Below are 19,245 nucleotides of genomic sequence, written 5' to 3' on the forward strand. Positions count from 1 at the left end.
ACCCATGTTGTGTCATGTTCTCAAGTATTTAATTATTCATTCTCGTAACTCCAGACAGAGTATGTTTAGCATCTCAGTTCTATTGGAAATTAAGGATTGTGGGTCATTAAGAAGCACCAGCCAGAGTAGATTTCTTACCCCTTCATTTTACCCCAAAATAATCTTTACTTCAATTCCACTGTCCAATTCCATTCGTTGCAGTCAAAAATGTATTGTTGTATTCGTCATGCAAATGCTAAAATATTCAAAAATTTTATAAAATGTATTTGAATAGATATATATTTATTTTGTACTTTAATGTGATTAAAATTGTTTGTGAAGTGATGCAACTGCATCATTCATCCTCCACACACAAACATGACGTAAGCAACCTGTAAACACAGCCTGTCCAGGATTACAGGCCCATTTTATAAACCTGCAGTCATGAAAGATGAAACTGTTGGTCTGGTGAAGTGCTGAATCTAAAGGTGAACTGCGTTGGAAGGTTTTAACCCTCCATGATCAGTGCATTCAGCCTTGAAGAAAACCTTTCAATATTCCTCTCCTTCTTCATCTTCCTGTCCAACACTGTCAGCGCCCACTTCTTCGTAATCCTTCTCCAGGGCAGCCATGTCTTCTCTGGCCTCAGAGAACTCTCCCTCCTCCATACCCTCTCCCACATACCAGTGGACGAAGGCTCTCTTGGCATACATTAGGTCAAACTTGTGGTCCAGTCGAGCCCAGGCTTCGGCAATGGCTGTGGTGTTGCTCAGCATGCACGCTGCTCTCTGCACCTTGGCCAGGTCTCCACCAGGCACCACAGTAGGAGGCTGGTAGTTGATGCCCACCTTGAAGCCAGTGGGACACCAATCAACAAACTGAACTGTGCGCTTGCTTTTGATGGTGGCAATGGCAGAGTTGACGTCTTTGGGCACCACGTCGCCACGGTACAGCAGGCAGCAGGCCATGTACTTACCGTGACGTGGGTCACACTTAACCATCTGATTGGCTGGTTCAAAGCAAGCATTGGTGATGTCAGCTACTGACATCTGCTCATGGTAGGCCTTCTCCGGAGAGATAACCGGGGCGTAAGTGGCCAGGGGGAAGTGGATGCGGGGGTACGGCACCAGGTTGGTCTGAAACTCAGTCAGGTCCACATTCAGGGCACCATCGAAGCGCAGGGAGGCGGTGATTGAGGACACAATCTGGCCGATGAGCCGGTTGAGGTTGGTGTAGGTGGGACGCTCCATGTCTAGGTTTCTGCGACAGATGTCATAAATGGCTTCATTGTCCACCATGAAGGCACAGTCGGAGTGCTCCAGGGTGGTGTGGGTGGTCAGGATGGAGTTGTAAGGCTCAACCACAGCAGTAGACACCTGAGGAGCTGGGTAGACCGCAAATTCCATTTTGGACTTCTTTCCATAGTCAACAGAGAGACGCTCCATTAGCAAGGAGGTGAAACCAGAGCCAGTTCCTCCACCAAAACTGTGAAAGATCAGGAAGCCCTGGAGCCCAGTACACTGGTCAGCCTAAGAAACAAAACTGGTAAGAAAAAAAAATGAAACTAATGAAATGTGGAAAAAAATTATAAATATACATACCAGCTTGCGGACACGGTCAAGAACCATATCAATGATTTCTTTTCCAGTCGTGTAGTGGCCACGAGCATAATTGTTTGCAGCGTCCTCTTTCCCAGTTATGAGCTGCTCTGGGTGGAAAAGTTGACTGTAGGTACCTGTGCGAACCTCATCTGAAGGGGAGGGGCCGAAATAAAATCATAATCATATTAACAAAATCAGATGGATAAATAAATAAAACTGATTTACAAAAATGTATATTAGCAGAATAGAGGGGGGGGAGTCGGTCCAACTTTTTGGTAGAATTTATATTTGAAGTACAGCTTACCAATGACTGTTGGCTCCAGGTCCACAAAGACAGCACGTGGGACGTGTTTACCAGCACCAGTCTCGCTAAAGAAGGTGTTGAAGGAGTCATCTCCATCTCCAATGGTCTTATCACTGGGCATCAGACCATCAGGCTGGATTCCATGCTCCAGACAGTAGAGCTCCCAGCATGCATTGCCCATCTGAACTCCTGCTTGGCCAACATGGATTGAGATACATTCACGCTGAAGCCCATGTAAAACAGTGAATATACAGTAAATGAAAACATATCAGGAGGGTCAGTAATCAATTATTCATGTGATTATAATATGCAAACTTATTTCACAGGATTTCACAGAAAAGAACTTCCATGTTTTTTCAATTACTAACAAATTTTCATGACCATACGTATGTTCCCTGAATTCTGTGCTAATGTGGGGGGAATCCTGGAAAATGTTCAACTAAAGTTAACAACCATTAAAAGTTGAACTGAAACGACAGCGCTTCCTCTGAGTTCGAGCTCGCCAAGTAAAATGGCCTCCATCAGGTCCGGGCACAGACCAGCTTTAAAAGAAGTAATGTGACTGAGCTCTGGAATATGAAAGCATTGCATGCAGAACCACGTGACTTGGCTTACTAACGTACATTTAGTAAAGATACTGTTCTAGTTGTAAACGTAGAAAAAACATTTATTACGAGACCTATGTACTTCATGTTATACAAGTGTCAGATTTCAATGTCTATTTATTCCAAAACTCGGGGCTTGGAAAATTCACTTCAAATTCCATGAACTTTCCAGGTTAATAACCGTAAGAATCCTGTACTTAGCATGTGACACATGTATAGCATGAGTAGTAGCGAAGAATCACACATGAAGGGCCTAGTAAAAGTCGGTAAAAATTGCTAAATGTTACCTTGGACATCAGTAGCCCCGCGGTTTTCTACGACATTTCTTAAATTAAAAACATTTTCGATTAGTTACTAAAACAAAAGGACACAGTCAAACGCAGAGCGCGCACACCTGAGAGCGGGAACAACACACCCCCCACCCACTTGAATTAACTTATCACTATTATAATACACAATCCCTGAAAAAAAATGCAAACATAATATGACCAAAATAAGCAGTCCCTAAAAGCCAAGGGAGAGAGACACGCACCATTTTCGTCAATTCTTTGTTTCTTCTTTGTGGTTTGCTAGTGACTCTTTTGGGGTTTAAATAGTGAGGGGCACAATGCTATTGGTGGAAAACTTTTAATGGGCAGGGCTTATGCGAAATAGCAAGAAGCGTCTTGTTGTGGGCTGCCAGACAGCCAGCTCCGCCCATGACCAGCCCCGCCCATTACATTTTTTCACCAATGTGAAACTTCGGCCATTTTAAACACGTCATCTTACCTTTTGAAATCGCAGAGCAATAAATAGAGTCAGAAAAACATATATATATACATATATATATATTAGATTAGATTAGATTAGATTCAACTTTATTGTCATTACACATGTACAAGTACAGGGCAACGAAATGTAGTTTAGGTCTAACCAGAAGTGCAATAAGCAGCAAGTGCAGGATACAGTTCAAATAAGTTAAGTTATATATATATATACATAAAGTGATATGTGCTATACATAAGGTGATATGTGCAGTACAAAGTGATATGTGCAGTACAAAGTGATATGTGCAGTGCAGTGATTATCAAGAGTGAATGGGGGGGGCAGAGGAGTTCAGCAAGGAAACAGCTCTGGGAAAAAAGCTGTTCCTAAGTCTGCTGGTTCTTGTCCGTGGTAGCCTGAACCGTCTGCCTGAAGGCAGGAGAGAGAACAGTTCGTGGGCCGGGTGGGAGGAGTCCTTAAGAATACTGTGAGCTCGACGCAGACAGTGCTTCCTCTGGATTTCCTCAATGGATGGAAGTGGAGTCCCTGTGATGCGCTGGGCAGTTTTCACCACCCGCTGCATCGCCTTACGCTCAGCAACAGTGCAGCTTCCATACCACACTGTGAGACAGCTGGTAAGGATGCTCTCTATTGTAGAGCGGTAAAAGTTCAACAGGATGGTAGTGGGTAGCTGGTTCTTTTATATATATAAAAACTGCTTCACTGGGCTAAAAATAAGACACATGTAAGTGGAAATATCTACTCTGCCTTTTTTTATATTTTCTACTTTTTTGTTTGTGCACCTTAGCAGACATTCACTGCCATCTGAAGTGTAAGACATTTTTCTGTCATAACCTGAGTGAAGTCATGGTCCATGGTTGATAAACATGCTCATGCATGTACAGAATCATCACTGAATTATAAAACAAAAAGTGAATTGTGTGCCAGGGTTCACAGGTAACTAGTGTTTTTGCACAACAAAAGCAGGAGGACAATGGAGCTGATGGCCTCTCCACAGGAGGTTGGGCCAAAAATCGCTTGCTAAAAGTTGCTTCTATTCACCCCAATAGAAGCGTACGACGCAGATAGAGAGCCAACGGCTAAGGCCAGAAGAAGAATCTCAAGTCGCCTTCAGAGCTTCCTGTTTTTCATCACTCTTGACATGCTTCGTAGCATTCAAGAATGGACTATCCAACATGCACAGCAAACGGAGCATGCTCATTGGTTCATGGCCATGGAACTATGCTGCGAAACTGCTTCCAAGACATCATGCGACACCTACGCTTTGATTACAGGTCCACCCGCAGTGATCGAGCAAAGACTGATAAGTTCGCTGCAATTTCCAGTGTGTGGGGATCATTTGTCACCAACTGCATCACGTCCTACAACCCTGGTCTACATATCACCATTGATAAACAGCTCTTCCCGTCAAAGACTCGCTGCTGTTTCCTGCAGTATATTGCAACTAAACCTGATAAGTTTGGGATCAAGTTTTGGGTGGCTTGCGACCTAAAATCCAAGTACATTTGCAATGTCCTCCCATATCTTGGCAAGGACCCCAGTCATCCCAGTGGGGAGACACTCTCTGAAAATGTAGTGATGAGGCTGATGGAACCATTCCTAGATAAGAGCAGAAATGTTACCACAGACAATTTCTTCACATCGCTGTCACAAAAACTGCTTAGCCGGAAAACCACCATCCTCGGCACAGTCAACAAGATTAGCCGGGAAATTCCTCAATCCGGCAGACAAACAGATCGCAGTGAATTCACCACTCAGGTATGTTGCAGGTCTTTTGTGGTTTTTAGAATCAACAGCTCCAAGTGTGTCATTGTGTGTAAAGTGCTATGGAAACAACAATTTCTTATTTATTAGGTGTTTTCAACCACTGCTGCCACACTGACGGCGTATTCAGCCAAAAAGAAGAAGACCTTCTATGTTCTTAGCAGCATGCACAGCGTGGTTCGGACTGATAATACCACCAAAAGGAAGCCAAACACTGTCACCCTTTACAACACCACAAAGTGTGGTGTGGATGTGATGGACCAGATTGTGCGAGAGTACACTGTCCGCAGAAGAACACAGCACTGGCCAGTTGCCGTGTTCTATAATATGATTGACATGGCAGCATTGAATGCACATGTGCTATATCAAGCATGCACCGGTAAGCAAGAAAGATGTGTGGACTTCCTGGTGGAGCTTGCACGAGAGTTGGCTAGCTCTCATATGGCTGCGAAGGAGGCAAGAAATGAACAATTGCTTCGGACACAACCCTCCACACCTAGCCCTGGAAAAAGAGCCACGTGCCAGGTCAAACACCAGTGCAAGAACAATCATGCCACTGTGCGATGTGTTCACTGCTACAGATACACATGTGGTAAATGCAGACGGGAGATGCCATGGCAGTGCCAAGATTGTGAGTGATTGCTGAAATGTGCTCACTCGGCTTTTATTATTATTTGTGAATATTTGTACAAATGATTGGTTTGTTGTTTATTTTATTTTTTACTGTTTTTATCAATAAATCTCTTCAACAAAGTAAAAAAACCCATGTGTGTAAATTTCTCCCTAAGATATCAATGTGAAACACAAGTGACCTTGAAGTGGCTCAGCATGGCCCCGTCTTGTTTACATGACAAAAACATCTGTTCACAGGTGATTAAGGTTATTAGTTAAAAGTCTTCCAGTCAATTGACCACCCTGTGGGTTTTATAGGTAGAAAAGTCAAATGGCTGGTCTCTGGGACTTCTAGTGTTAAGGACACTACATCAAAGTCGGATCAGCTGCAGTGTCTTTCCACTTTTTGAGAGTGACTCCAAACTCAGACCTTCATGGGTTGATAAATTTGATATCCATCTATACCGTTTGTGAGGTTTTGTCATCAACAAAGAACAAAGTATTTAAAAAGAAGATTTCATTTATTCAGACCTAGGATGTCTTAGAGCAAAGAGAAATGTATATACTGATCATCCTAACAATAGTGTTAACATCAGAATCAGAGTTATATGTTACCACAGCAAGGAATTTGGCAACTGCTCTCTTTCCTGCTGTGATCTGTAACCACTGACTGGTGCTCCCGTGTTCTCTCCATGGTCCTTCTGTGTCTTGAATACAAATTAGCAGGACTTTTGGAAGAGTGAGTGGGTGAGAAAAGGCGGCCACACCCACAGGTCTGTAAGCTTCTAGTAACTGTAATCCAAAAATGACCCATGTTGTGTCATGTTCTCAAGTATTTAAGTATTCATTCTCGTAACTCCAGACAGAGTATGTTTAGCATCTCAGTTCTATTGGAAATTAAGGATTGTGGGTCATTAAGAAGCACCAGCCAGAGTAGATTTCTTACCCCTTCATTTTACCCCAAAATAATCTTTACTTCAATTCCACTGTCCAATTCCATTCGTTGCAGTCAAAAATGTATTGTTGTATTCGTCATGCAAATGCTAAAATATTCAAAAATATTATAAAATGTATTTGAATAGATATATATTTATTTTGTACTTTAATGTGATTAAAATTGTTTGTGAAGTGATGCAACTGCATCATTCATCCTCCACACACAAACATGACGTAAGCAACCTGTAAACACAGCCTGTCCAGGATTACAGGCCCATTTTATAAACCTGCAGTCATGAAAGATGAAACTGTTGGTCTGGTGAAGTGCTGAATCTAAAGGTGAACTGCGTTGGAAGGTTTTAACCCTCCATGATCAGTGCATTCAGCCTTGAAGAAAACCTTTCAATATTCCTCTCCTTCTTCATCTTCCTGTCCAACACTGTCAGCGCCCACTTCTTCGTAATCCTTCTCCAGGGCAGCCATGTCTTCTCTGGCCTCAGAGAACTCTCCCTCCTCCATACCCTCTCCCACATACCAGTGGACGAAGGCTCTCTTGGCATACATTAGGTCAAACTTGTGGTCCAGTCGAGCCCAGGCTTCGGCAATGGCTGTGGTGTTGCTCAGCATGCATGCTGCTCTCTGCACCTTGGCCAGGTCTCCACCAGGCACCACAGTAGGAGGCTGGTAGTTGATGCCCACCTTGAAGCCAGTGGGACACCAATCAACAAACTGAACTGTGCGCTTGCTTTTGATGGTGGCAATGGCAGAGTTGACGTCTTTGGGCACCACGTCGCCACGGTACAGCAGGCAGCAGGCCATGTACTTACCGTGACGTGGGTCACACTTAACCATCTGATTGGCTGGTTCAAAGCAAGCATTGGTGATGTCAGCTACTGACATCTGCTCATGGTAGGCCTTCTCCGGAGAGATAACCGGGGCGTAAGTGGCCAGGGGGAAGTGGATGCGGGGGTACGGCACCAGGTTGGTCTGAAACTCAGTCAGGTCCACATTTAGGGCACCATCGAAGCGCAGGGAGGCGGTGATTGAGGACACAATCTGGCCGATGAGCCGGTTGAGGTTGGTGTAGGTGGGACGCTCCATGTCTAGGTTTCTGCGACAGATGTCATAAATGGCTTCATTGTCCACCATGAAGGCACAGTCGGAGTGCTCCAGGGTGGTGTGGGTGGTCAGGATGGAGTTGTAAGGCTCAACCACAGCAGTAGACACCTGAGGAGCTGGGTAGACCGCAAACTCCATTTTGGACTTCTTTCCATAGTCAACAGAGAGACGCTCCATTAGCAAGGAGGTGAAACCAGAGCCAGTTCCTCCACCAAAACTGTGAAAGATCAGGAAGCCCTGGAGCCCAGTACACTGGTCAGCCTAAGAAACAAAACTGGTAAGAAAAAAAAATGAAACTAATGAAATGTGGGAAAAAAATTATAAATATACATACCAGCTTGCGGACACGGTCAAGAACCATATCAATGATTTCTTTTCCAGTCGTGTAGTGGCCACGAGCATAATTGTTTGCAGCGTCTTCTTTCCCAGTTATGAGCTGCTCTGGGTGGAAAAGTTGACTGTAGGTACCTGTGCGAACCTCATCTGAAGGGGAGGGGCCGAAATAAAATCATAATCATATTAACAAAATCAGATGAATAAATAAATAAAACTGATTTACAAAAATTTATATTAGCAGAATAGAGGGGGGGGGGTCGGTCCAACTTTTTGGTAGAATTTATATTTGAAGTACAGCTTACCAATGACTGTTGGCTCCAGGTCCACAAAGACAGCACGTGGGACGTGTTTACCAGCACCAGTCTCGCTAAAGAAGGTGTTGAAGGAGTCATCTCCATCTCCAATGGTCTTATCACTGGGCATCAGACCATCAGGCTGGATTCCATGCTCCAGACAGTAGAGCTCCCAGCATGCATTGCCCATCTGAACTCCTGCTTGGCCAACATGGATTGAGATACATTCACGCTGAAGGCCCATGTAAAACAGTGAATATACAGTAAATGAAAACATATCAGGAGGGTCAGTAATCAATTATTCATGTGATTATAATATGCAAACTTATTTCACAGGATTTCACAGAAAAGAACTTCCATGTTTTTTCAATGACTAACAAATTTTCATGACCATACGTATGTTCCCTGAATTCTGTGCTAATGTGGGGGGAATCCTGGAAAATGTTCAACTAAAGTTAACAACCATTAAAAGTTGAACTGAAACGACAGCGCTTCCTCTGAGTTCGAGCTCGCCAAGTAAAATGGCCTCCATCAGGGCCGGGCACAGACCAGCTTTAAAAGAAGTAATGTGACTGAGCTCTGGAATATGAAAGCATTGCATGCAGAACCACGTGACTTGGCTTACTAACGTACATTTAGTAAAGATACTGTTCTAGTTGTAAACGTAGAAAAACATTTATTACGAGACCTATGTACTTCATGTTATACAAGTGTCAGATTTCAATGTCTATTTATTCCAAAACTCGGGGCTTGGAAAATTCACTTCAAATTCCATGAACTTTCCAGGTTAATAACCGTAAGAATCCTGTACTTAGCATGTGACACATGTATAGCATGAGTAGTAGCGAAGAATCACACATGAAGGGCCTAGTAAAAGTCGGTAAAAATTGCTAAATGTTACCTTGGACATCAGTAGCCCCGCGGTTTTCTACGACATTTCTTAAATTAAAAACATTTTCGATTAGTTACTAAAACAAAAGGACACAGTCAAACGCAGAGCGCGCACACCTGAGAGCGGGAACAACACACCCCCCACCCACTTGAATTAACTTATCACTATTATAATACACAATCCCTGAAAAAAAATGCAAACATAATATGACCAAAATAAGCAGTCCCTAAAAGCCAAGGGAGAGAGACACGCACCATTTTCGTCAATTCTTTGTTTCTTCTTTGTGGTTTGCTAGTGACTCTTTTGGGGTTTAAATAGTGAGGGGCACAATGCTATTGGTGGAAAACTTTTAATGGGCAGGGCTTATGCGAAATAGCAAGAAGCGTCTTGTTGTGGGCTGCCAGACAGCCAGCTCCGCCCATGACCAGCCCCGCCCATTACATTTTTTCACCAATGTGAAACTTCGGCCATTTTAAACACGTCATCTTACCTTTTGAAATCGCAGAGCAATAAATAGAGTCAGAAAAACATATATATATATATATATATATATATATATATATATATATATATATATATATATATATATATGTATTATATATATTTATGTAAACTGCTTCACTGGGCTAAAAATAAGACACATGTAAGTGGAAATATCTACTCTGCCTTTTTTTATATTTTCCACTTTTTTGTTTGTGCACCTTAGCAGACATTCACTGCCATCTGAAGTGTAAGACATTTTTCTGTCATAACCTGAGTGAAGTCATGGTCCATGGTTGATAAACATGCTCATGCATGTACAGAATCATCACTGAATTATAAAACAAAAAGTGAATTGTGTGCCAGGGTTCACAGGTAACTAGTGTTTTTGCACAACAAAAGCAGGAGGACAATGGAGCTGATGGCCTCTCCACAGGAGGTTGGGCCAAAAATCGCTTGCTAAAAGTTGCTCCTATTCACCCCAATAGAAGCGTACGCCGCAGATAGAGAGCCAACGGCTAAGGCCAGAAGAAGAATCTCAAGTCGCCTTCAGAGCTTCCTGTTTTTCATCACTCTTGACATGCTTCGTAGCATTCAAGAATGGACTATCCAACATGCACAGCAAACGGAGCATGCTCATTGGTTCATGGCCATGGAACTATGCTGCGAAACTGCTTCCAAGACATCATGCGACACCTACGCTTTGATGACAGGTCCACCCGCAGTGATCGAGCAAAGACTGATAAGTTCGCTGCAATTTCCAGTGTGTGGGGATCATTTGTCACCAACTGCATCACGTCCTACAACCCTGGTCTACATATCACCATTGATAAACAGCTCTTCCCGTCAAAGACTCGCTGCTGTTTCCTGCAGTATATTGCAACTAAACCTGATAAGTTTGGGATCAAGTTTTGGGTGGCTTGCGACCTAAAATCCAAGTACATTTGCAATGTCCTCCCATATCTTGGCAAGGACCCCAGTCATCCCAGTGGGGAGACACTCTCTGAAAATGTAGTGATGAGGCTGATGGAACCATTCCTAGATAAGAGCAGAAATGTTACCACAGACAATTTCTTCACATCGCTGTCACAAAAACTGCTTAGCCGGAAAACCACCATCCTCGGCACAGTCAACAAGATTAGCCGGGAAATTCCTCAATCCGGCAGACAAACAGATCGCAGTGAATTCACCACTCAGGTATGTTGCAGGTCTTTTGTGGTTTTTAGAATCAACAGCTCCAAGTGTGTCATTGTGTGTAAAGTGCTATGGAAACAACAATTTCTTATTTATTAGGTGTTTTCAACCACTGCTGCCACACTGACGGCGTATTCAGCCAAAAAGAAGAAGACCTTCTATGTTCTTAGCAGCATGCACAGCGTGGTTCGGACTGATAATACCACCAAAAGGAAGCCAAACACTGTCACCCTTTACAACACCACAAAGTGTGGTGTGGATGTGATGGACCAGATTGTGCGAGAGTACACTGTCCGCAGAAGAACACAGCACTGGCCAGTTGCCGTGTTCTATAATATGATTGACATGGCAGCATTGAATGCACATGTGCTATATCAAGCATGCACCGGTAAGCAAGAAAGATGTGTGGACTTCCTGGTGGAGCTTGCACGAGAGTTGGCTAGCTCTCATATGGCTGCGAAGGAGGCAAGAAATGAACAATTGCTTCGGACACAACCCTCCACACCTAGCCCTGGAAAAAGAGCCACGTGCCAGGTCAAACACCAGTGCAAGAACAATCATGCCACTGTGCGATGTGTTCACTGCTACAGATACACATGTGGTAAATGCAGACGGGAGATGCCATGGCAGTGCCAAGATTGTGAGTGATTGCTGAAATGTGCTCACTCGGCTTTTATTATTATTTGTGAATATTTGTACAAATGATTGGTTTGTTGTTTATTTTATTTTTTACTGTTTTTATCAATAAATCTCTTCAACAAAGTAAAAAAACCCATGTGTGTAAATTTCTCCCTAAGATATCAATGTGAAACACAAGTGACCTTGAAGTGGCTCAGCATGGCCCCGCCTTGTTTACATGACAAAAACATCTGTTCACAGGTGATTAAGGTTATTAGTTAAAAGTCTTCCAGTCAATTGACCACCCTGTGGGTTTTATAGGTAGAAAAGTCAAATGGCTGGTCTCTGGGACTTCTAGTGTTAAGGACACTACATCAAAGTCGGATCAGCTGCAGTGTCTTTCCACTTTTTGAGAGTGACTCCAAACTCAGACCTTCATGGGTTGATAAATTTGATATCCATCTATACCGTTTGTGAGGTTTTGTCATCAACAAAGAACAAAGTATTTAAAAAGAAGATTTCATTTATTCAGACCTAGGATGTCTTAGAGCAAAGAGAAATGTATATACTGATCATCCTAAATTTAGTGTTAACATCAGAATCAGAGTTATATGTTACCACAGCAAGGAATTTGGCAACTGCTCTCTTTCCTGCTGTGATCTGTAACCACTGACTGGTGCTTCCCGTGTTCTCTCCATGGTCCTTCTGTGTCTTGAATACAAATTAGCAGGACTTTTGGAAGAGTGAGTGGGTGAGAAAAGGCGGCCACACCCACAGGTCTGTAAGCTTCTAGTAACTGTAATCCAAAAATGACCCATGTTGTGTCATGTTCTCAAGTATTTAATTATTCATTCTCGTAACTCCAGACAGAGTATGTTTAGCATCTCAGTTCTATTGGAAATTAAGGATTGTGGGTCATTAAGAAGCACCAGCCAGAGTAGATTTCTTACCTCTTCATTTTACCCCAAAATAATCTTTACTTCAATTCCGCTGTCCAATTCCATTCGTTGCAGTCAAAAATGTATTGTTGTATTCGTCATGCAAATGCTAAAATATTCAAAAATATTATAAAATGTATTTGAATAGATATATATTTATTTTGTACTTTAATGTGATTAAAATTGTTTGTGAAGTGATGCAACTGCATCATTCATCCTCCACACACAAACATGACGTAAGCAACCTGTAAACACAGCCTGTCCAGGATTACAGGCCCATTTTATAAACCTGCAGTCATGAAAGATGAAACTGTTGGTCTGGTGAAGTGCTGAATCTAAAGGTGAACTGCGTTGGAAGGTTTTAACCCTTCATGATCAGTGCATTCAGCCTTGAAGAAAACCTTTCAATATTCCTCTCCTTCTTCATCTTCCTGTCCAACACTGTCAGCGCCCACTTCTTCGTAATCCTTCTCCAGGGCAGCCATGTCTTCTCTGGCCTCAGAGAACTCTCCCTCCTCCATACCCTCTCCCACATACCAGTGGACGAAGGCTCTCTTGGCATACATTAGGTCAAACTTGTGGTCCAGTCGAGCCCAGGCTTCGGCAATGGCTGTGGTGTTGCTCAGCATGCACGCTGCTCTCTGCACCTTGGCCAGGTCTCCACCAGGCACCACAGTAGGAGGCTGGTAGTTGATGCCCACCTTGAAGCCAGTGGGACACCAATCAACAAACTGAACTGTGCGCTTGCTTTTAATGGTGGCAATGGCAGAGTTGACGTCTTTGGGCACCACGTCGCCACGGTACAGCAGGCAGCAGGCCATGTACTTACCGTGACGTGGGTCACACTTGACCATCTGATTGGCTGGTTCAAAGCAAGCATTGGTGATGTCAGCTACTGACATCTGCTCATGGTAGGCCTTCTCCGGAGAGATAACCGGGGCGTAAGTGGCCAGGGGGAAGTGGATGCGGGGGTACGGCACCAGGTTGGTCTGAAACTCAGTCAGGTCCACATTCAGGGCACCATCGAAGCGCAGAGAGGCGGTGATTGAGGACACAATCTGGCCGATGAGTCGGTTGAGGTTGGTGTAGGTGGGACGCTCCATGTCTAGGTTTCTGCGACAGATGTCATAAATGGCTTCATTGTCCACCATGAAGGCACAGTCGGAGTGCTCCAGGGTGGTGTGGGTGGTCAGGATGGAGTTGTAAGGCTCAACCACAGCAGTAGACACCTGAGGAGCTGGGTAGACCGCAAACTCCATTTTGGACTTCTTTCCATAGTCAACAGAGAGACGCTCCATTAGCAAGGAGGTGAAACCAGAGCCAGTTCCTCCACCAAAACTGTGGAAGATTAGGAAGCCCTGGAGCCCAGTACACTGGTCAGCCTAAGAAACAAAACTGGTAAGAAAAAAAAAATGAAACTAATGAAATGTGGAAAAAAATTATAAATATACATACCAGCTTGCGGACACGGTCAAGAACCATATCAATGATTTCTTTTCCAGTCGTGTAGTGGCCACGAGCATAATTGTTTGCAGCGTCCTCTTTCCCAGTTATGAGCTGCTCTGGGTGGAAGAGTTGACTGTAGGTACCTGTGCGAACCTCATCTGAAGGGGAGGGGCCGAAATAAAATCATAATCATATTAACAAAATCAGATGAATAAATAAATAAAACTGATTTACAAACATTTATATTAGCACAATAGAGGGGGGGGTCGGTCCAACTTTTTGGTAGAATTTATATTTGAAGTACAGCTTACCAATGACTGTTGGCTCCAGGTCCACAAAGACAGCACGTGGGACGTGTTTACCAGCACCAGTCTCGCTAAAGAAGGTGTTGAAGGAGTCATCTCCATCTCCAATGGTCTTATCACTGGGCATCAGACCATCAGGCTGGATTCCATGCTCCAGACAGTAGAGCTCCCAGCATGCATTGCCCATCTGAACTCCTGCTTGGCCAACATGGATTGAGATACATTCACGCTGAAGGCCCATGTAAAACAGTGAATATACAGTAAATGAAAACATATCAGGAGGGTCAGTAATCAATTATTCATGTGATTATAATATGCAAACTTATTTCACAGGATTTCACAGAAAAGAACTTCCATGTTTTTTCAATGACTAACAAATTTTCATGACCATACGTATGTTCCCTGACTTCTGTGCTAATGTGGGGGGAATCCTGGAAAATGTTCAACTAAAGTTAACAACCATTAAAAGTTGAACTGAAACGACAGCGCTTCCTCTGAGTTCGAGCTCGCCAAGTAAAATGGCCTCCATCAGGTCCGGGCACAGACCAGCTTTAAAAGAAGTAATGTGACTGAGCTCTGGAATATGAAAGCATTGCATGCAGAACCACGTGACTTGGCTTACTAACGTACATTTAGTAAAGATACTGTTCTAGTTGTAAACGGAAAAAAACATTTATTACGAGACCTATGTACTTCATGTTATACAAGTGTCAGATTTCAATGTCTATTTATTCCAAAACTCGGGGCTTGGAAAATTCACTTCAAATTCCATGAATTTTCCAGGTTAATAACCGTAAGAATCCTGTACTTAGCATGTGACACATGTATAGCATGAGTAGTAGCGAAGAATCACACATGAAGGGCCTAGTAAAAGTCGGTAAAAATTGCTAAATGTTACCTTGGACATCAGTAGCCCCGCGGTTTTCTACGACATTTCTTAAATTAAAAAACATTTTCGATTAGTTACTAAAACAAAAGGACACAGTCAAACGCAGAGCGCGCACACCTGAGAGCGGGAACAACACCCCCCCCACCCACTTGAATTAACTTATCACTATTATAATACACAATCCCTGAAAAAAAATGCAAACAGAATATGACCAAAATAAGCAGTCCCTAAAAGCCAAGGGAGAGAGACACGCACCATTTTCGTCAATTCTTTGTTTCTTCTTTGTGGTTTGCTAGTGACTCTTTTGGGGTTTAAATAGTGAGGGGCACAATGCTATTGGTGGAAAACTTTTAATGTGCAGGGCTTATGCGAAATAGCAAGAAGGGTCTTGTTGTGGGCTGCCAGACAGCCAGCTCCGCCCATGGCCAGCCCCGCCCATTACATTTTTTCACCAATGTGAAACTTCGGCCATTTAAAACACGTCATCTTACCTTTTGAAATCACAGAACAACAAATAGCGTCAGAAAAACATATATATATTAGAGGTGGGCATAGATTAATTTTCTTAATCTAGATTAATCTCACTGTAATCTTGGAATTAATCTAGATTAATTTGGGTAGCAATATAATGGGTAGTTTACCAGGATAATGGGTAGCTTACCAGGCTAAGACTAGTGTGAATGTGTTTCTATTTTAAAAGGAGGTCTCCTTTAATCTCTCTCTATTTAATATATGTATTTGGCATTTAAAATGACCTAAACTGTATTTGAATTATATGTACATATAAACATTATGATTTATCAATCATAATAGTCTGTTTTGAATTAAACAATTGACCCATAACATGTTCTGTATGCAAATGATAAAGGAAAATGCAAAATAGTTTCAGTATGGCGTTACCATGGACTTATCAGTAGACAATTTGCCTATTGTCAATAACATTGTGAGAACTTGAGAATAGAAAAGCAAAATATAGCAAATGTCATGTTCTAGACTTGACAGATGAGTCTAACAGCTATAACAAAAAATGTAAATATTTAGAGAATACATGGATTTATAGATAATCTTAGAGCAACATAAGACAGTATCAAACATTTTACAACTATTTAATTATATAAACTGATTTAAAATCATTTATCAGTATTGTTAGGTAATATAAACTTATTGCGATTTATGTTACAATAAAAAAGTCATCCACTATTTACCAGTTCACGTGTCCTGTCAAGCACCAGGTCAATGATCTCCATGACAATGGTATAGTGCCCACGGGCATAGTTGTTGGCTGCATCCTCTTTTCCAGTAATGAGCTGCTCAGGGTAAAACATTTGGCGATATGTACCTGTGTGCACTTCTTCTGTGGATAAGAACAAGTTAATCATGATCTTTTCTAAAAACATTACATTTGTCCCTCATGTTAAATACACATTATAAAGCTTTACTATACTGTAAAACAGAATTTAAACCGACATGAAAAGATCTGAATTTAACACACACAAAGAGACTGTTTCCTGGTATTAAGTTAACACTAAGGTGGAAAGAGTAATACCAATGACAGTTGGCTCCAGGTCCACAAAGACAGCACGTGGGACGTGTTTACCAGAACCAGTTTCGCTAAAAAAGGTGTTGAAGGAGTCGTCCCCGCCTCTGATACTCTTATCACTTGGCATCTGACCATCAGGATGGATTCCATGCTCCAGACAGTACAGCTCCCAGCATGCATTGCCCATCTGGACACCAGCTAATCAATGTGAACTGAAATGCACTCACGCTTAAAGGCATGATCACAAACTTTACTACTTCAACAATTTGTTTAAGTGATTGTAAAAGAAGAGATAATGATTTTAAACCATTTCAGGAGTTCTGGGAAGAAACTGTATTTCTTTCTTTATATATACAGAGGACACCATTGAAACAAGCTTTTTGTTGGTGGAAACCACAGTTATAATAGTTTTGGATTTTTCATTAGTTTTAGTTTTTATTTCGTTTAGATTTTTTTTTTTCAAATTCAGTTAGTTTTAATTAGTTTTTAGAGTCAGATTTACTAGTTTTTATTAGTTTTGATATTTTGAAATTGCTTAGTTTTAGTTTAGTTTTTATTAGTTACAGTGTTAGTTTTAGTTTTTTTTTTTGTAAATTAGGATATTTGTCAGGTGCATGAATCAAAATAACCAGAATAGCCTTATCCATCTTAGCTCCGATAAGGTTATTGACTCTTGCAGCTCCGGGTGTTTTGAATTTTGGTTCGAGTGAAGTGGTGAACTTTTTGAAGGTAATCGAGTCACACAGTCGTGTAGACATTCCAGTCTTAATAAACATATTTACCAATGCTTCTTCTCGTTTGTGGTGTTCCTGCGTATTTACTAGCCAGCAGCTACTTGGTCGGCGGTGGAAGCAGTCCATTATGGATGCTGTAGTATCACGTTTCTTTCCCATGTTACCTGGCCTGGCTACCGCTTCTCTATCGGGGGAGGGCGGGTGCGAGGCTCGCTTGTTCAGGTACTCTTGGTTCGCCTTTTTGTGTGAGCTTTTCAAATGGACTTTCAGATTCGTGGGTTTTTTCCCCTTGAGAACTATTCCACATATTGTATCACCTGCTTCTACAACAAGGCACTTACTTTTATTTTTGCCACTGTCATAATCAAAGAAATCCCAAAAAGGACTTTCTTCCGACTTTCGCTGCAGCCATCGCGCTAGCCGGCGGTGTCACAGACAGACTATGGACATGTCACATCACAGACCACGTGTTGCCATACTGGACAAAAACTGGCAGCGTGAAGTAAATAGATTTTAATTCAACCCAAAAGGCTTATTACAAAGACGAAAACGAAGGACGTTTTTGCTATAATATTAGTTCTGTCATGGCCAACACTCATCCAGCCCACCAGAGAGCGCCAGACCAACCAGAAAGACCACGACCCGGAAGAGGAAACGGAAGCGTGCAGCGTCGAGTATAAAAGTCGGGTGACCCCGAGGAGACGCTGCACGCTCTTTGTATGAGACTACTCATTCGAGACGTTTGCTATATTAAACCACGACATTGATCTATCGACCAATGAATTACGACCTTCGCCTGCCCCCGACTCCGAGAATTGCTTGATCCTTCGATCTACGACAACATCCAAGTTCCCCTGCCTTCCTGCCTCCCCAGCCGTCCTCTCGTCCCGCCCATGCTCCTGGACAACCCTGAAACCCGCCGTCTTCCTATTCTCCTCTGCCCCGGTAACCCCCACGGATCCCGACTTCCCTTCCCGCTGCACTGCGGCGCGTCCTCTACTTTCTCCATGTCCCCATTCCCCGCCAGTCTCTCCCCCACAGACCAAACGCCCCTGATCCTCCTCCCCAGCCCCTAGCATGTCTGCCAATGCGTCACAGAACTCACCGTGTGACAAGTTCGTTTAAGTTCATTTTGTATACACACAAAACAGTTTCAGTTAGTTTTCTTTTTTTTTTTAACTCTTTATTTCAGTTAACGAAAATGCTTTTTCAATTCTAGTTTTAGTTTTATCGTTCGTTTTCGTTAACTATAATGACCTTGGTGGAAAAACGGGGTTAAGACTGTGATGTCCAACCCAAGGTCACCGAGTTGTTTCTGTTTTTGTCACAGCTTGTCACACTCCAGTAGCCACTGACTTTAAAATGTGTTGAGTCTCTCCTCCTGACACACACACACACACACGCTCAGTCGTGGCCAAAATTGTTTTGAAAATAACACAAATACTGGTTTTCACAAAGTTTAGATCTTTTATGTCAGTATTTTCTGTGGTGTACTGAAGTATAATTGTTTCAAAGACTTTTATTGACAATTACATCAAGTTTGCCAGAATTTGTGTTTTTTGTTTGTCCACCCACCTCTTGAGGATTGATCACAAGTTCTCAATTGGATTAAGATCTGGGGAGGTTCCTGGCCATGGACCCAAAATTTCAATGTTTTGTTCCCATGATGTTGTCAGCAACAGCAACAACATTTATTTCTTATATAGCCCATAATGACATACAGTACGTCTCAATGGGCTTTGACAAGCCCCAGTTGACAACCCCCACACTTGACCCTTTTGCACACAAGGAAAAACTCCACACAAAAAAAGAAAGAAGCTTCTCCTCATTCTCTCCGTGTGGACTTCAGGGAGCGGAAGCCCTTCCCTGATTGCAGCAGAGAGAACAGTCCATTG

At 42.6% G+C, this 19,245-nt stretch overlaps 3 protein-coding genes across 3 annotated transcripts; all 3 read right to left on the reverse strand.

The window, feature by feature from the left end:
• Positions 1-530: 530 nt before the first annotated feature.
• Positions 531-2,080, reverse strand: LOC114794571 (tubulin alpha chain-like). The gene is made up of 3 exons (XM_028987216.1): positions 1,885-2,080; positions 1,581-1,729; positions 531-1,508 (listed from the first exon to the last, which is right to left on the reverse strand). The coding sequence occupies exons 1-3, from the start codon at positions 2,063-2,065 to the stop codon at positions 531-533; spliced, it is 1,308 nt and encodes a 435-aa protein (XP_028843049.1). The 5' UTR covers positions 2,066-2,080.
• A 4,888-nt stretch (positions 2,081-6,968) lies between these two features.
• LOC114794552 (tubulin alpha chain-like) lies at positions 6,969-8,519 on the reverse strand. The gene is made up of 3 exons (XM_028987184.1): positions 8,324-8,519; positions 8,020-8,168; positions 6,969-7,946 (listed from the first exon to the last, which is right to left on the reverse strand). The coding sequence occupies exons 1-3, from the start codon at positions 8,502-8,504 to the stop codon at positions 6,969-6,971; spliced, it is 1,308 nt and encodes a 435-aa protein (XP_028843017.1). The 5' UTR covers positions 8,505-8,519.
• A 4,321-nt stretch (positions 8,520-12,840) lies between these two features.
• Positions 12,841-18,083, reverse strand: LOC114794402 (tubulin alpha chain-like). Its single transcript, XM_028986928.1, has 4 exons — positions 18,063-18,083; positions 14,194-14,416; positions 13,892-14,040; positions 12,841-13,818 (listed from the first exon to the last, which is right to left on the reverse strand). The coding sequence occupies exons 1-4, from the start codon at positions 18,081-18,083 to the stop codon at positions 12,841-12,843; spliced, it is 1,371 nt and encodes a 456-aa protein (XP_028842761.1).
• Positions 18,084-19,245: the final 1,162 nt, after the last annotated feature.

Source organism: Denticeps clupeoides, chromosome 7 (genome assembly GCF_900700375.1).
Source record: "Denticeps clupeoides chromosome 7, fDenClu1.1, whole genome shotgun sequence".
Lineage (NCBI taxonomy): Eukaryota > Metazoa > Chordata > Actinopteri > Clupeiformes > Denticipitidae > Denticeps > Denticeps clupeoides.

What these genes read in the sequence shown, in the direction of transcription:
- LOC114794571 (XM_028987216.1), bottom strand. Translation starts at nt 2,065, where the DNA reads ATGGGCAATGCATGCTGGGAGCTCTACTGTCTGGAGCATGGAATCCAG. An exon ending in CCTGGAGCCAACAGTCATTG is followed by an intron (nt 1,730 to 1,884) that starts GTAAGCTGTACT and finishes CCTCCCCTTCAG; the next exon opens with ATGAGGTTCGCACAGGTACC. An exon ending in TTGACCGTGTCCGCAAGCTG is followed by an intron (nt 1,509 to 1,580) that starts GTATGTATATTT and finishes TTTGTTTCTTAG; the next exon opens with GCTGACCAGTGTACTGGGCT.
- LOC114794552 (XM_028987184.1), bottom strand. Translation starts at nt 8,504, where the DNA reads ATGGGCAATGCATGCTGGGAGCTCTACTGTCTGGAGCATGGAATCCAG. An exon ending in CCTGGAGCCAACAGTCATTG is followed by an intron (nt 8,169 to 8,323) that starts GTAAGCTGTACT and finishes CCTCCCCTTCAG; the next exon opens with ATGAGGTTCGCACAGGTACC. An exon ending in TTGACCGTGTCCGCAAGCTG is followed by an intron (nt 7,947 to 8,019) that starts GTATGTATATTT and finishes TTTGTTTCTTAG; the next exon opens with GCTGACCAGTGTACTGGGCT.
- LOC114794402 (XM_028986928.1), bottom strand. Translation starts at nt 18,083, where the DNA reads ATGAGTAGTCTCATACAAAGA. An exon ending in CCTGGAGCCAACAGTCATTG is followed by an intron (nt 14,041 to 14,193) that starts GTAAGCTGTACT and finishes CCTCCCCTTCAG; the next exon opens with ATGAGGTTCGCACAGGTACC. An exon ending in TTGACCGTGTCCGCAAGCTG is followed by an intron (nt 13,819 to 13,891) that starts GTATGTATATTT and finishes TTTGTTTCTTAG; the next exon opens with GCTGACCAGTGTACTGGGCT.